At 41.0% G+C, this 16,548-nt stretch overlaps 1 protein-coding gene and 1 long non-coding RNA gene across 3 annotated transcripts in view; one reads left to right on the top strand and one right to left on the bottom strand.

Annotated features, from left to right (window-relative positions):
* Positions 1-8,841, bottom strand: part of LOC110519971 (tomoregulin-2-like) — a 182,662-nt gene extending 173,821 nt beyond the window's left edge. Inside the window, exon 1 of the mRNA XM_021596899.3 lies at positions 8,102-8,841. Coding sequence (XP_021452574.1) covers positions 8,102-8,276 — 175 coding nt within the window. The 5' untranslated portion in view covers positions 8,277-8,841. The remainder of the gene's footprint in view (positions 1-8,101) is intronic.
* The window catches only part of LOC149984588 (uncharacterized), a 238,972-nt gene that overhangs the window by 151,409 nt on the left and 71,015 nt on the right, over positions 1-16,548 (top strand). The window lies entirely within an intron of this gene.

The raw sequence follows: 16,548 nt of genomic DNA, 5'->3' as shown, positions 1-16,548 counted from the left end.
CACTTAGAGATTAATTCACCTTTCATCACGACAATAAGCTAAATTGCAAGGCCACGTCTACACTGGAGTTGCTTACCAAGAAGACAGTGAATTTTCCTGAGTGGCCAAGTTACAGTTTTGACCTAAATCTGCTTGAATATCTATAGCAAGACTTGAAAATAATTGTCTCGCAATGACCAACAACCAATTTGACAGAGCTTGAAGAATTTATAAAATAACAATGGGCAAATATTGCACAATCCAGGTGTGCAAAACTCTTAGAGATTTACACAGAAAGACAGTTGTTATCGCTGCCAAAGGTGATTCTAACGTGTTGATTTAGGTGTGTGAATTCTAATTTAAATGACATATTTCTGTGTTTCATTTTCAATATGTTTTCACTTTGTCATGAAGATGTATTGTGTGTAGATGGGTGAGAAAAAAATATTTTAATACATTTTGAATTCAGGCGGTAACACAACACAAGGTGGAATAAGTCAAGGGGTATGAATACTTTCTGAAGTCACTGTAATTCACGTAAATGTAGGCCACTTGTGAGGAGAATGATTTCCACCTCTATCCTCTGAGCTTGGGCAACTGATTCTCACATTCAATGTTTTTTACAATAGTGGTTGCTAATAAAGTGCAATATAAACTCTGAATGTATCAACAGAGTCTCACCAGCTTGTGTAAATATCTGTAAACTTTACCACTTGTTAAACCAATGACTCCATATTCACAGAGTTAGTTTTGTTTATCACTTTTAATTCCACAGTGTCTTACATCTTTAGGGTAACAGTTCAGATGCAATATAATTTGGGATCTAACTATGAACAAAACAAAATATCTTTAATCTTTCCATCTCTTCTGCCTATCCAAGCACCATGCAGGCCTTCCAGATACAACCAGTAATTCAAAATAATACGATGTCATCATCTTCGCCAAATTATTCTCTCTCTCATTCTCTGATCATGTACATTATCCAAGCACAGTCAATGAATTAATCACACCAGGGACACACAATCCTTTGTTCATTGTAGAAGGCTATAATGAAAAATACAATGCATTTCTAGCTTTGCAATAAAAATATTTTAACTGTAATGCCAATCAGCCACAGACTTGGTGTTGAAAACATGTATTCATTAAATCATCAGTTTAAATAGACCATGACGAGGAAAACATCTTCCATTAAGTCAAGCTACTATTTAGGGGTTCGGTGTTTTGCGTCATTGAGGATTACCGTTCATGTTCATAATGTACTTGTCACTTGTTACATTTTCATTTACTAATTGTATGGGTGTGGGAGGGGTAGGGTTGGGAGGGGTAGGGTTGGGAGGGTGAAAGCTCAGACAAAGCCCCCTAAGAGGATCATGTGGGTTTGAGTGCGGAGACACCTAATCTTCATCATCAACAACGCATTCATCTTCACCAACACAATCACTGAATTTGACAATTTGGCTAAGCCGAGAGAGAGACTCCATTGATAAATCACATTACAGTTACAAAGTTTACAGCCTACAAAACAAAACAGTTGAGTACTAGTGAAAGTAGTTCTAGGAAGCCATTAATAAGATAGACATTCAGGATGTAAAAAAGGCAACCCTATCCAGACTAAAATAAGTCTCAAGTCCATTACAGAGAACCGAGGGATGCAAACCGGGGTTGATAAACGACAGAGCGTTGACCAAATTACCTACAGCGGCCCAGTAATTTAGAAACCAGGGATGCGTCCCAAATGGCACCCTCTTCCCTATATAGTGTAAAAAAGTAGTGCACTACATAGGGAATTGGATGCCATTTGGGATTCAACCCATCATTCTTCACTGGCTGAGGAAATGGGACATAAAATGCAGGATAGCATCTTTAGTCATATGCTCCCAAGATTACCATCCCAACCTGTAACTCTGGCAACATTGGACACATATTGAATGTTGGCTTTAAGCATTCAGATCTCTCAGTTTACAGTTTTCAGTTGATGCTCTGCATGCATTTACACTCAAATGTGTAATTTAGAACATTCTTGCTAAAAACACAATTCCTGTGCCTATTTGCTTATCCATTAAAATTTGATGTGTGGTGATAGGCAACCTGATGGGTAAAAGGAATGGGGATTTGGAGAGTGTTTATCTCAAGTAGGCCTATATTCATATTACTGCTTATGAAGGAAATTAGTTAAAGGGAATATAGGTCCTAGTGTATGGATTAAAGAAAATAATTCATTCTCATCACAATCATTTAGCATTTTATATAGGCTACAGGCTAAATAAGTGATAATTCCACAGTGCAAAATACGTGGATATAGGCTAATGCTTGCACTTACTTATAGCTCTCAAATGTGGCGAAAGGGGTTGAGGCTATTTTAGGTTTCAAACATGGAAATGCGACAGAACAAATCTACGTCGGCAGTCAGATGATTTACAAAGGCAGGAAGGCACGCAGGCATGCTTTACAGCCTCCCGCCCATGGTTTTATCGGTTTGGCACCGAAAAGGGAAAACAAGTTTACTCTGGGCTATAAAAAAGCGGTAAGGTTCATATTCTCAAGAACTCTAGGTAACGGAACAGCACGTGGGACATAAAAAGAAAATGCTATACATACAGTTGAAGTCGGAAGTTTACATACTCTTAGGTTGGAGTCATTAAAACTAGTTTTTCAACCACTCCACACATTTCTTGTTAATTAACAAACTATAGTTTTAGCAAGTCGGTTAGGACATCTACTTTTTACATGACACAAGTAATTTTTCCAACAATTGTTTACAGACAGATTACTTCACTTATCACAATTCCAGTGGGTCAGAACTTTATATACACTAAGTTGACTGTGCCTTTATACAGCTTGGAAAATTCCAGAAATTATGTCATGGCTTTAGAAGCTTCTGATAGGCTAATTTTACATAATTTGATGTGTACCAGTGGATGTATTTCAAGTCCTACCTTCAAACTCTGTGCGTCTTTGCTTGACACCATGGGAAAATCAAAAGAAATCAGCCACGACCTCTGAAAAAAATGTGTAGAATTCCACAAGTCTGGTTCATCCTCGGGAGCAATTTCCAAATGCAGGAATGTACCACGTTCATCTGTACAAACAATAGTAAGCAAGTATATAAACCATGGGACCACGCAGCCGTAACACAGGTCAGGAAGGAGACGCGTTCTATCTCCTAGAGATGAACGTACTTTGGTGCGAAAAGTGCAAATCAATCCCAGAACAACAGCAAAGGACCTTGTGAAGATGCTGGAGGAAACAGGTACAACAGAATCGATATCCACAGTAAAACAAGTCCTATATCGACATAACATGAAAGGCTACTCAGCAAGGAAGAAGCCACTGCTCCTAAACTGCCATAAAAAAAAGCCAGACGACGATTTGCAACTGCACATGTGGACAAAGATTGACGTTTTTGGAGAAATGTCCTCTGGTCTGATGAAACAAAAATACAACTGTTTGGCCATAATGACCATGGTTATGTTTGGCGGAAAAAGGGAACACCATCCCAACAGTGAGGCACTGGGGTGGCAGCATCATGTTGTTGGGGTGCTTTGCTGCAGGAGGGACTGGTGCACTTCACAAAATAAATGGCATCATGAGGTAGGAAACATTATGAGGATATATTGAAGCAACATCTCAAGACATCAATCAGGAAGTTAAAGCTTGTTTACAAATGGGTCTTCCAAATGGACAATTACCCCAAGCATACTTCCAAAGTTGTGGCAAAATGGCGTGTGTGAGCAAGGAGGCCTACAAACCTGACTCAGTTACACCAGCTCTGTTAGGAGGAATGGGCCAAAATTCACCCAACTTATTTTGGGAAGCTTGTGGAAGAGTACCCGAAACATTTGACCCAAGTTAAACAATTTAAAGGCAATGCTACCGTATACTAATTCAGTGTTTGTTTACTTCTGACCCACTGGGAATGTGATGAAAGAAATAAAAGATGAAATAAATAATTCTCTCTATTATTTTGACATTTCACATTCTTAAAATAAAGTGGTGATTCTAACTGACCTAAGACAGGGAATTTTTTTGAGGATTAAATGTCAGGAATTGTGAAAAACTGAGATTAAATGTGTTTGGCTAAGGTGTATGTAAACTTGCGATAGATACCTGACATGTCCTCAACTGGCAGCTTCATTAAATACTACCCGCAAAACACCCGTCTCAACGTCAACAGTGAAGAGGTGACTCCGGGATGCTGGCCTTCTAGGCAGAGTTCCTCTGTCCAGTGTCTGTGTTACTTTGCCCATATTAATATTTTCTTTTTTTGCCAGTCTGAGATATGGCTTTTTCTTTGCAACTCTGCTTAGAAGGCCAGCATCCCAGAGTCGCCTTCTTCACTGTTGAAGTTTAGACTGGTGTTCTGTGGGTACTATTTAATTAAGCTGCCAGTTGAGGACTTGTGAGGTGTCTGTTTCTCAAACTAGATACTCTAAAGTACTTGTCCTCTTGCTCAGTTGTGCACCGGGGCCTCCCACTCCTCTTTCTATTCTGGTTAGAGCTAGTTTGCGATGTTCTGTGAAGGGAGTAGTACACAACGTTGTACGAGATCTTCAGTTTCTTGGCAATTTCTCACAATTTCTTGCATACTGATGCTTCAGATACTCAACTAGTCCAAAGAAGGCCAGTTTTATTGCTTCTTTCATCAGAACAACAGTTTTCAGCTGTGTTAACATAATTGCAAAAGGGTTTTCTAATGACCAATTAGCTATTTAAAATGATCAACTTGGATTAGCTAACACAACATGACATTGGAACACAGGAGTGATGGTTGCTGATAATGGGCCTCAGCACGCCTATGTAGATATTCCATAAAAAATCTGCAGTTTCCAGCTACAGTAGTCATTTACAACATTAACAATGTCTACACTGTATTTCTGATCAAATGAATTTTATTTTAATGGACAAAAAAATGTGCTTTACTTTCAAAAACCAGGTAATGTCTAAGTGACCCCAAACTTTTGAACGGTAGTGTCGATACAGAACCAGTCAAAAGTTTGGACACACCTACTTATTCTAAGATTTTTCTTAATTTTTTACTATTTTCTACATTGTAGAATAATAGTGAGGACATCAAAACTATTAAATAACACAGGGAAACATGTAGAAAACAAAAAAGTGTTCAAGAAATCTAAATATATTTTAGATTTGACATTCTTCCAAGTAGCAAACCTTTGCCTTGATGACAGCTTTGAACACTTTTGTCATTCTCCCAACCAGCTTCATGTGGTAGTCACCTGGAATGCATTTCAATTAACAAGCGTGCCTTGTTAAAAGTGAAATTGTGGAATTTATTTCCTTAATGCGTTTGAGACAATCAGTTGTGTTGTGACAATGTAGGTGTGGTAGGTAGGGGTGGTATACAGAAGATAGCACTATTTGGTAAAAGACCAAGTCCATATTATGGCAAAAACTGCTCAAATAAGCAAAGCGAAACGACAGTCAATCATTACTTTAAGACATGAAAGTCAGTCAATACGGAACATTTCAAGAAGTTTGACAGTTTCTTCAAGTGCAGTCGCAAAATCCATCAAGCGCTATGATGAAACTGGCTCTCATAAGGACCGCCAAAGGAAAGGAAGACCCAGAGTTACCTCTGCTGCAGAGGATAAGTTAAGTTACCAGCCCAAAGAAATGCTTTATAGAGTTCAAGTAACAGACACATCAATATCAACTGTTCAGAGGAGACTAAGTGAATCAGGCCATCATGGTCGAATTGTTGCAAAGAAACCACTACTAAAGGACACCAATAAGAAGGAGAGACTTGCTTGGGCCAAGAAACTTGAGCAATGGACATTAGACCGGTGGAAATCTGTCCTTTTGCCTGATGAGATCAAATTTGAAATTTTTCGTTCCAACTGTCAGTGATTTATTTAAAATTCAAGGCATACTTAACCTGCAGGGATACCACAGTATTCTGCAGCGATACACCAACCCATCTGGTTTGAGTTTAGTGGGACTATCATTTTTTTTTTAACAGGACAATGACCCAACACACCTCCAGCTGCATCAGATGACCTGGCCTCCACAATCACCCGACCTCAACCCAATTGATATGGCTTTGGATGAGTTGGACCGCAGAGTGAAGCAAAAGCAGCCAACAAGTGCTCAGCATGTGTGGGGACTCCTTCAAGATCGTTGGAAAAGCATTCCAGTTGATGTTTGAGAGAATGCCAAGAGTGTGCAAAGCTGTCATCAAGGCAAAGGGTGGCTACTTTGAAGAATGTCAAATATAAAATATATTTAAACACTTTTTGGTTACTACATGATTCCATGTGTGTTATTTTATAGTTTTGAGGTCTTCACTATTATTCTACAGTATAGAAAATAGTAAAAAATAAAGAAAAACCCTTTAATGAGTAGGTGTTCTAAAACTTTTGACCGGTACTGTATATATAATACACTGAGTGTACAAAACATTAATAACACCTTCCTAATATTTAGTTTCACGGATGTCTATTGGGTGGTGGACCATTCTTGATACACATGGGAAACTGTTGAGCGTGAAAATCTCAGCAGCATTGCAGTTCTTGACACAAACCTGTGCGCCTGGCACCTACTCAGCATCTGACCGTAAGGCGCTACAGAGGGTAGTGCGAACGGTCCAGTACATCACTGGGGCCAAATTCCTGCCATTTATTAGGCAGTGTCAGAGGAAAGCCCATAAAATTGTCAGAGACTTCAGTCACCCAAGTTATAGACTGTTTTCTCTGCTACCACATGGCAAGTGGTACCGGAGGGCCAAGTCTAGGACCAAAGGAATCCTCAACAGCTTCTACCCCCCCCCCCCCCCCCCCCCCCCCCCCTTGTACACTGCTGCTACTCGCTGTTTGTTTGTTACCTTTGCATAGTCACTTCACCCCCACCTACATATACAGATTACCTCAACTAGCCTGTACCCCTGACTCGGTACCGGTGCCCCCCTTACATAGCCTCATTATTATATTCTTATTGTGTTACTTTTTATTTTAGCCTACTTGGTAAATATTTTCTTCTTCTTGAACTGCACTGTTGGTTAACGGCTTGTAAGTAAGCATTTCACGGGAAAGTCTACACTTGTATTCGGCGCATGTGGCAAATAAAGTTTAATTTGACATATATAATCCATGTCTCAATTGTCTCAATGCTTAAAAATCTTTCTTAAAACTGTCTTCCCCCTCCACCTACACTGATTGAAGTGGATTTAACAAGTGACATCAATAAGGATTCATAGCTTTCACCTGGACTCACCTGGTCAGTCTATGTCATGGAAAGAGCAGTTTTTCATAATGTTTTATATAGAATATCTAACAATAATATATTATATTCTAGTAAAATAGGCAATATAAATGGTTTGTAGCAGCCTATAGCGGAAAAATGCATAGTTGTGTGTGATGGGTAAAATAATATTGTTGGTGTCACATTTCCAATTGCTCACAAGATTAATTAGTTATTAGCATAACATGAATCAATAAAACTTGTAGACATTTATATAAATGTCTAGGAGGATTTCAGACTACTGTAGACTCGGGAGTCTTAAATATCAACTAGAATGTGGCACTTGAATTCCTCAAGTAATGAACCGATGCTGAGAAATAATAGAAATGAAACATTGACTAGCGACTAATAATAACAATAGACCTATAATAATAATAATAACATGTTCATAATAATAGCCAATTTAGGCTAATTAATGAATTAAGCAAAACAACAATGCAAGAAAAGTAAATATTTCATTTCATGTACATTTGCATCACTGTACCATTTTAGAAAATGGTGATTAGCATCATTTGTTTGTAAATGAATGTATGTGTAGGTTTTCGATGAGAAAACCATAGACTATTGTAATATAGGGGGACCTTAGGATAACCTGAAATTCCCGAGATCTCAAGGGCTGATGACCACCTCACTTCTCGGCAATTTGGAAGAATGTTTTCTCTAAAGCACAAACGATGCTATTTGCAGATAGTGTCCTGGATCATTTATTAGCTTTCCAGCCCAAATTCCCATATGCATGCGGACTAGGTTATTACCATTGCGACCGTTACAGTCGCGCTGCGCACTAAGGTGCACACCTGGAACAGACAGAAAATATATAATAATAATGTAGCCCAAATAAATGCCCCCGACTTATCGGTGTTCTCACCAGAGCAGTTCCAGCCGGTAGGCGTCTGACAGTCGCTCAGGGAAGACGGGAAAGCGCAAAGTTGCTCTACAGGTAAAGTAGCGAGAAACGAAACAACGGTGATCCAGACCCAATCTCCCACTGTCCGGCTCCACTGCTTCGGGCGTCGGGGCTCCGCCGCCACCGACAGACCCATCTCAGTTCAGCGGCGTTCCCCGACTACACAAGCGAGCTGGGCAGAAGTGGTAGACACGCACCAACAACTCCGGTCCAGACGTTGGCTGTTTCAGAGGGGCGCTCAGTGACAAAGAAAGGGACATTTTCCGTGCAAGAAAGCGAGCCCCATGAAGTGATGAATCAACGGGTTCCGCCCGATCCAATGTGGTGCAGCTACAATATGAAGGCGGTTGGGGGAGTGGGGCGATGGAGGGTGTAGGATAGTGTTGGGGGGGGGGGGGGTTAGCCAGGTAAATCAGCGTAAGAGGACGGGCAGGAAGAGGAACGATGTTCACCCATGAGGATAGAAAATAACAAATAAAAAAAGGTGTGGGTAGAAGGAAGAAATAGAAACAAAGAATGTTTATATCCCACGGTTTCGAAACGGCGACGTCCTAGTAATATCCAAAAATGCCACGGGCTTAAATGAGTGGTCGGCTAGTTGTGTTCAGACGCTCAGTGAGTCCGTCAGTTGCGCTCGCCTCATCTCTCTATATCTGGAATCCGCGTTGCGCGCATCAGCAGCAGGTTAGAAGTCTGGGTATGATCACGTGGTGTTACATGCGAAAGAGGGGGAGTGGGTCTCGGTAATTATACAACGCTGATTGGAGGAGAGAGAGAGAGCGAGATAGAGCTAGAGAAAGGCTTGTGGTTTCTTTCCGACACAAACTACTGGGCAAAAACTGGTTGGATCAACCTTGTTTCATGTCATTTTAACCCCCTAAATATATGTGAAGACGTTGAATCAGTCTGGAAAACTGATTGGAATTGCAGAAACATATAAACGTAAGGATATTTAGTATTTTTTTCAACCAATGTTTTACCTAAATCCAATGACATGTTGAAATGGTTTCTTGATTTCACGTGAAATTTAGGTTAGTTGACAGCTCAACCAAATGTACATAAAAACTAGACTTTAAACTGACGGGAATGGTCAGTCTCTGTTTAATGCTTGGCCTAGTAATGAGCGGGATTCGGCTTTATTTACAGCTGAACCGTGCAGGTTTAGAATAGATGCACTTGCAATGTAATTGGTCACTAGCATTTAAAAAAGGTTGGATAAATCGATTCGTCCAGCAGGGGATAATACTATTGCTCTGCTTTGAAATAATGTGGACTCCTTCACTGAGTTGCCTGTCCCACAGCATGCCAAAATACCTAAATATTATTATCATAGCGTGATACACAGCGTCGACCCAGTAATGTTGGACACAAAGGCACTGTTATTTTTACCGCTTCTTTTTACAACATTGGAGCCCATGCATTGGGAAGCCCCAGCTTGTAGGTTTAGTCTAATGGCACAAACAGGCCACGGTTTTCGTGGCCAAATGTGGTGTCAAAATTCAGTCAAACATCTTTGACCTCGTGATGGCGCTTGTAGTTCCATTTCTCTTTTTTACTATTCATTGCTTGGGTGGGATAACAGATCTTAACGCCATCATACAAATAAAAGGATAACCAAGTAATACAAATAATTGAGTTAACCCACAATTGCTTTGACTTTGTTGCAGTTATTTAATGGACTTATAGATAATAAGCATTTGCATTTCCTGTCTTTAAAAGTGATATGACCTTAATAACAAAGCTTTCAAACATAGTATATATGAAGCCTTTATAGTACACTGTACCTATGACATAATAGCCTAAACACCAATTTATCAGTCTCCTCCAATGGCATGCTAGGTTGTTTTTTACAGTCAGGTATTCACAAACAAATAACACAACACTGTAAAGGGGTTACAGGCAGCTCGATGGCAAGTAAAATGATGTATTTCATATTACAGTACACCTACTGTAATAAATACAGTATCAAAGCAAATACTGTGTAATGACCCACAATAAAAGTGTAAAATATACTGTATAATTTTATTGTTTAAAAAAAAAGAAGAGTAAATGCTACCGTAATCGTGAATGTTAATGGATTAGTTCAATTCGTTGAAGAGAGTTGTCAGGCATGTGCGTACTTGAGGTAAAGTCAGGTGCAGGAGAGCAGAGAATTGTGAACAGGCGCACACTTTATTACGGCAGGAGAGATATACAGATATAAAACCTCCTCCAGCCAACAAGGCAAAGTGTATAGCGCTCACAATAGTCACACAACATAAATGTATAACAATACAAATAAGCTTTGTGAAAACACACGGAAAATAGCTTAGCCTAGTGCGTACAACACGTAACACACAAATCATTTCACACAAAGACATGAGATGGAACCGAGGAATAAATACATCTAGTGTGATTGGGGAATGCATAACATTTGTGAATGGAACAAGACAAAGCAAATGGATAATAGAAAAATGTCGCAGCGATGGCTTGAAAGCCGGTGACGTCGAGCGCCGAACGCCGCCCTAACAAGTAGAGGGGCCGTGTTTTGTATTTCACTGTATTTTACTGTAATTACATGGGATTGGTGCAAGCAGGTTGCCTGCTAGATAAAGTGTTTACAAACATTACAGCATATTAATTAATATTTGGTGTTTTATATCACTTGAACTTCTAGACACCTTAACAAAAGGCTTCCAAACTGGCAGTGACTACAGGGCAAAACAGACCAAAAGGATATGGTAAAATGCTCAACAGTTTAAGGTTTGAGATTGGCTGCCGCTCCAATCTGTCCCCTATGCATTTTACATTGATAGGGCACTTTAACCTCATAAGAGTTAAATTGGTAAAGCATTCTCACTCACAGGTGCAAAAATATAACCTCTTACAAGGCACACCTCAAAATATGTTAATGAGACAGAAACAACAATACCATGCACCCACTGGTGGTCAAATGTTTTTTGCCGCTCTAAAGATATGGTACAATACTGTTTTCTGCGGGGTTGAATTACAGTGTGATTCAAAATAGTCATTATTTGCCCACATACAACATTTTGCCACAATGCACCATAATTTACAGTATGATGCTGTAAAACAAGTATTTTACTGTTAATAATACAAAGAAAAATCTTATCATTTACAGTTTCCCATTGCAGTGTAGTGTTCAAACCAAGGACACATTCCCCCACTCATACAAACTCGAATGCTCGCTCATCCATAAATATTATGTTTCTCTCGCAGCAAGGGTGAGGTATTATGAGGACACCATTAGCTACATGTAAACAATACTTTTATGCTAAATAGGTTGTTCTGTAAACAGGCAGTGAGTACATAACCATCTGAGTGCACATGGAAGCATATAAGGAAGTTGGCCTTGTTTGTCTGTATGTGTGTGTGTGTGTGCATGTGTGTGTGTTCGTGCCTTAAATCCCTCTTAACCCTTGAACAAATGTAGCCTGATGAGTGATGACTCACACTAAATTCTTCCTCTGCTCTGTCATTCACTACATACTTTAGTCTGAGACTGCCATGATTGAAGTCATTTGTGGTGACGAGGGGCATGGTGGGCATTGTACAAAATAAAGTCATCAGTGATTTGATCGTCTCTAACCAATCAGAGTATCAAAGCCAATGATGAATTTTCAAACCACCGCTTTACCCAAATGTGTTCTAGCTCTGGCCCAACCCTTCGGTTTCTGGACCAATCATACTTCCCCAAATGTGTTCGCATTCGGTGAAGGGTCGGGGAGGGACTCCGATCAAGACTCATTCAGGAGAGGAAACTAACATTTGTGGGCCTGGTGTAACGTTTGGCCGAGTCTGGGTAGCCAGGCAAGAACATACAGTGTGTGTGTGTGTGCATGTCAGAGAGATAAAGCTTTGTTGGGGTATTTGAGGACAATGTGGTCTGTGAGGATGCCTGTAAATGCTGGTGTGCAGAGTACATGTGGAGAACAAGGAACTTGATGGGTGGTTGTATGCATGCATATTGAGGACAGTCAGTGTGTGTGGCTATGTGTACAGTGGGGCAAAAACGTATTTAGTCAGCCACCAATTGTGCAAGTTCTCCCACTTGAAAAGATGAGAGAGGCCTGTAATTCTCATCATAGGTACACTTCAACTATGACAGACAAAATGAGAAAAATCACATTGTAGGATTTTGAATGAATTTATTTGCAAATGATGGTGGAAAATAAGTATTTGGTCAATAACAAAAGTTTCTCAATACTTTGTTATATACCCTTTGTTGGCAATGACAGAGGTCAAACGTATTCTGTAAGTCTTCACAAGTTTTTCACACACTGTTGCTGGTATTTTGGCTCATTCCTCCATGCAGATCTCCTCTAGAGCAGTGATGTTTTGGGGCTGTTGCTGGGCAACACAGACTTTCAACTCCCTCCAAAGATGTTCTATGGGGTTGAGATCTGGAGACTGGCTAGGCAACTCCAGGACCTTGAAATGCATCTTACGAAGCCACTCCTTCGTTGCCCGGGCGGTGTGTTTGGGATCATTGTCATGCTGAATGAACCAGCCACGTTTCATCTTCAATGCCCTTGCTGATGGAAGGAGGTTCTCACTCAAAATCTCACGATACATGGCCCATTCATTCTTTCCTTTACACGGATCAGTCGTCCTGGTCCCTTTGCAGAAAAACAGCCCCAAAGCATGATGTTTCCACCCCCATGCTTCACAGTAGGTATGGTGTTCTTTGGATGCAACTCAGCATTCTTTGTCCTCCAAACACGACGAGTTGAGTTTTTACCAAAAAGTTATATTTTGGTTTCATCTGACCATATGACATTCTCCCAATCTTCTTCTGGATCATCCAAATGCTCTCTAGCAAACTTCAGACGGGCCTGGACATGTACTGGCTTAAGCAGAGGGACACGTCTGGCACTGCAGGATTTGAGTCCCTGGCGGCGTAGTGTGTTACTGATGGTAGGCTTTGTTACTTTGGTCCCAGCTCTCTGCAGGTCATTCACTAGGTGCCCCCGTGTGGTTCTGGGATTTTTGCTCACCGTTCTTGTGATCATTTTGACCCCACGGGGTGAGATCTTGCGTGTAGTGGGAGAACTTGCACAATTGTTGGCTGACTAAATACTTTTTTGCCCAACTGTATGTAAGAAAGAGCAATAGAAAGTGATCATGCAAGTGTATTGCTTGATGGAATAGTTTTTAGAGCACCATTCCCCAAACGGGCCAATTAGCAGAATAGTGGAGAGTGAACCCAAGGCTGCCTTTGTGCCTGCGCTAATTTGGATGCCAAAAAAAATACTATTCTCTTGGCTGACTTTATCCTTGCATTAGTCTAATGCTACACGTTGAGAAGTGAGAAAGCCTAAGCATACTTACTGCATTGTAGACAAACACCATCATACACAGTAATACATGTAACACCTGATATTAGCGCTAGACATTTTGAGTTAATGACTTCCCATGTGAGAAAAGACCAACAGGGTTAATTTATGGGTATGTGAAGAAAGTGGTTGGTGAGTGATAATGCACACACACACACACACACACACACACACACACACACACACACACACACACACACACACACACACACACACACACACAGTGTGTGTTTAAGGAAGGGATTTGTTTTGACATAAATTAGTGGTTGTGAAGCCTGTTTAATGATTGTTTATGAATGTGATGTGTTTCATATTACACTAGATAGATATTCATCCATATTAGGTACACAGTAATTACCCATGAATGTAATGCTCTGTAAAGTGGGACTTGTTGTCAGCGATACAAATGTGAAAAGTTTCAAAATCATTTTCACTTAGTGAAAAAACACCATTTAGTGTATCTCCTCCGAAGTCCTTTATGAAATATTTCTACTTTTACAAAAAACGTAATCTATTTCCATCTTTCTGCGTCATTTCAGCCGACCAGTCTGGTGTCAATGACGACCATGCAGGTAGTTCTGAGGAGGTTAGCCTAAACACAGCAGGTTCGGGGGCTAAAGGCTAATTACATTCATGACTTGTTGAAAAGCACACCATCTGAGAGAGCATTCAAGAGTGACTCTCGCCCTAGTATCAAATATCTGATGATTGATTTTTACCTCATAATTACTATAATGAATTAATAAATCATCCATTTTGTTGCAAATCTGGAAGCTGGCATTGTCGAGGGACTCATTCGTCAGTGTGTATTACCGACTTCGAAAGTTGAAAGCTTCGAGTGCACATGTGGTGCTGTGTAGATTGTACAGTGCAGTTATCATGTTGCATTAACACAATTGTAGCAAAATCTACAAAACACATTTTTGTAAGGCAGCAAATTGTGTGAAGGGGCTGGTACCCAGCAAACCTAGGACATTCCCAGGACATTAGCTAACATTAGATTAGAATTTTCAACAATCATTCAAAGAACGTCATCATCATCATCAAATCCCCTTCAAACATCCATACAATAATTGGCAACCTCTGGTCATGCAAAGGTAACATAATCATTCCATAGTCTTAGACCATTCACAAGATAGTCCATGCCTTATGACCAGTGACTATAAAACAACGTTGACACAGCGCCGACATACTAGTTGTCACATCTTTCCCAGACTCCAGTACAAATCCCCCACTGGCATATGAGAAGGAGTTGACATGGCAACTGGAGAAGAGCCCACAGTAGTTGACTCATGTGAGTCTCCCTGGGTGAATAGTGAATGACTGCGTCCCAAATGGCACCCCATTCCCTACATACTTTTGACCAGAGCCCTATGGGTCTTGTTCAAAATACGTACACTATAGGGAATAGGGTGCCATTTGAGACACAACAATTGTCTGGTACAGTAATGAGGTGGTGGAGCAGTGTGCCTACATTCTAAAAAATACTGGGTTAAAAACCACCCAATTTGGGGTATTTGATAACCCAGCGCCGGGTAAATATTGGACAGAACACACAATGGGTTATTTTGCGTGAATTACCCAACATGTTGGGTTAATTTAATCATATTTATGCTGGATTGACCCAGCAGCTGGGTCTTTTTTTATGTAATCCATAGGTTATCTCCTTGAGCCTTGGCCTGCTAGGGGCGTGGCTTTCAGATAGTTATTGTTAGCCACCCGTGATAGTAAATGTATTTCCTGTTTATCATGTTAATTTTGTACACTGCAAATGTTATTTTTCTTTGAATATTTTTGCACATTACATATAACATTATTACACTGCTCAAAAAAATATAGGGAACACTAAAATAACACATCCTAGATCTGAATTAATGAAATATTCTTATTAAATAATTTTTTCTTTACATAGTTGAATGTGCTGACAACAAAATCACACAAAAATTATCAATGGAAATCAAATTCATCAAACCATGGAGATCTGGATTTGGAGTCACACTCAAAATTAAAGTGGAAAACCACACTACAGGCTGATCCAACTTTAATGTAATGTCCTTAAAACAAGTCAAAATGAGGCTCAGTAGTGTGTGTGGCCTCCACATGCCTGTATGATCTCCCTACAACGCCAGGGCATGCTCCTGATGAGGTGGCGGATGGTCTCCTGAGGGATCTCCTCCCAGACCTGGACTAAAGCATTCGCCAACTCCTGGACAGTCTGTGGTGCAACGTGGCGTTGGTGGATGGAGCGAGACATGATGTCCCAGTTGTGCTCAATTGGATTCAGGTCTGGGGAACGGGCGGGCCAGTCCATAGCATCAATGCCTTCCTCTTGCAGGAACTGCTGACACACTCCAGCCACATGAGGTCTAGCATTGTCTTGCATTAGGAGGAACCCAGGGCCAACCGCACCAGCATATGGTCTCACAAGGGGTCTGAGGATCTCATCTCGGTACCTAATGGCAGTCAGGCTACGTCTGGCGAGCACATGGAGGGCTGTGCGGCCCCCCAAAGAAATGCCACCCCACACCATGACTGACCCACCGCCAAACCGGTCATGCTGGAGGATGTTGCAGGCAGCAGAACGTTCTCCACGGCGTCTCCAGACTGTCACGTCTGTCACATGTGCTCAGTGTGAACCTGCTTTCATCTGTGAAGAGCACAGGGCGCCACTGGCGAATTTGCCAATCTTGGTGTTCTCTGGCAAATGCCAAACGTCCTGCATGGTGTTGGACTGTAAGCACAACCCCCACCTGTGGACGTCGGGCCCTCATACCACCATCATGGAGTCTATTTCTGACCGTTTGAGGAGATACATGCACATTTGTGGCCTGCTGGAGGTCATTTTGCAGGGCTCTGGCAGTGCTCCTCCTTGCACAAAGGCGGAGGTAGCGGTCCTGCTGCTGGGTTGTTGCCCTCCTACGGCCTCCTCCACGTCTCCTGATGTATTGGCCTGTCTCCTGGTAGCGCCTCCATGCTCAGGACACTACACTGACAGACACAGCAAACCTTCTTGCCAGAGCTCGCATTGATTAGCCATCCTGGATGAGCTGCAAAACCTGAGCCACTTGTGTG

This window comes from Oncorhynchus mykiss, chromosome 3, assembly GCF_057628025.1.
Source record: "Oncorhynchus mykiss isolate SJ-2025 chromosome 3, ASM5762802v1, whole genome shotgun sequence".
Classification (NCBI taxonomy): Eukaryota; Metazoa; Chordata; class Actinopteri; order Salmoniformes; family Salmonidae; genus Oncorhynchus; species Oncorhynchus mykiss.
Note: the sequence above shows the minus strand (reverse complement) of the source record. Positions and strands in the feature narration are given on the sequence as shown.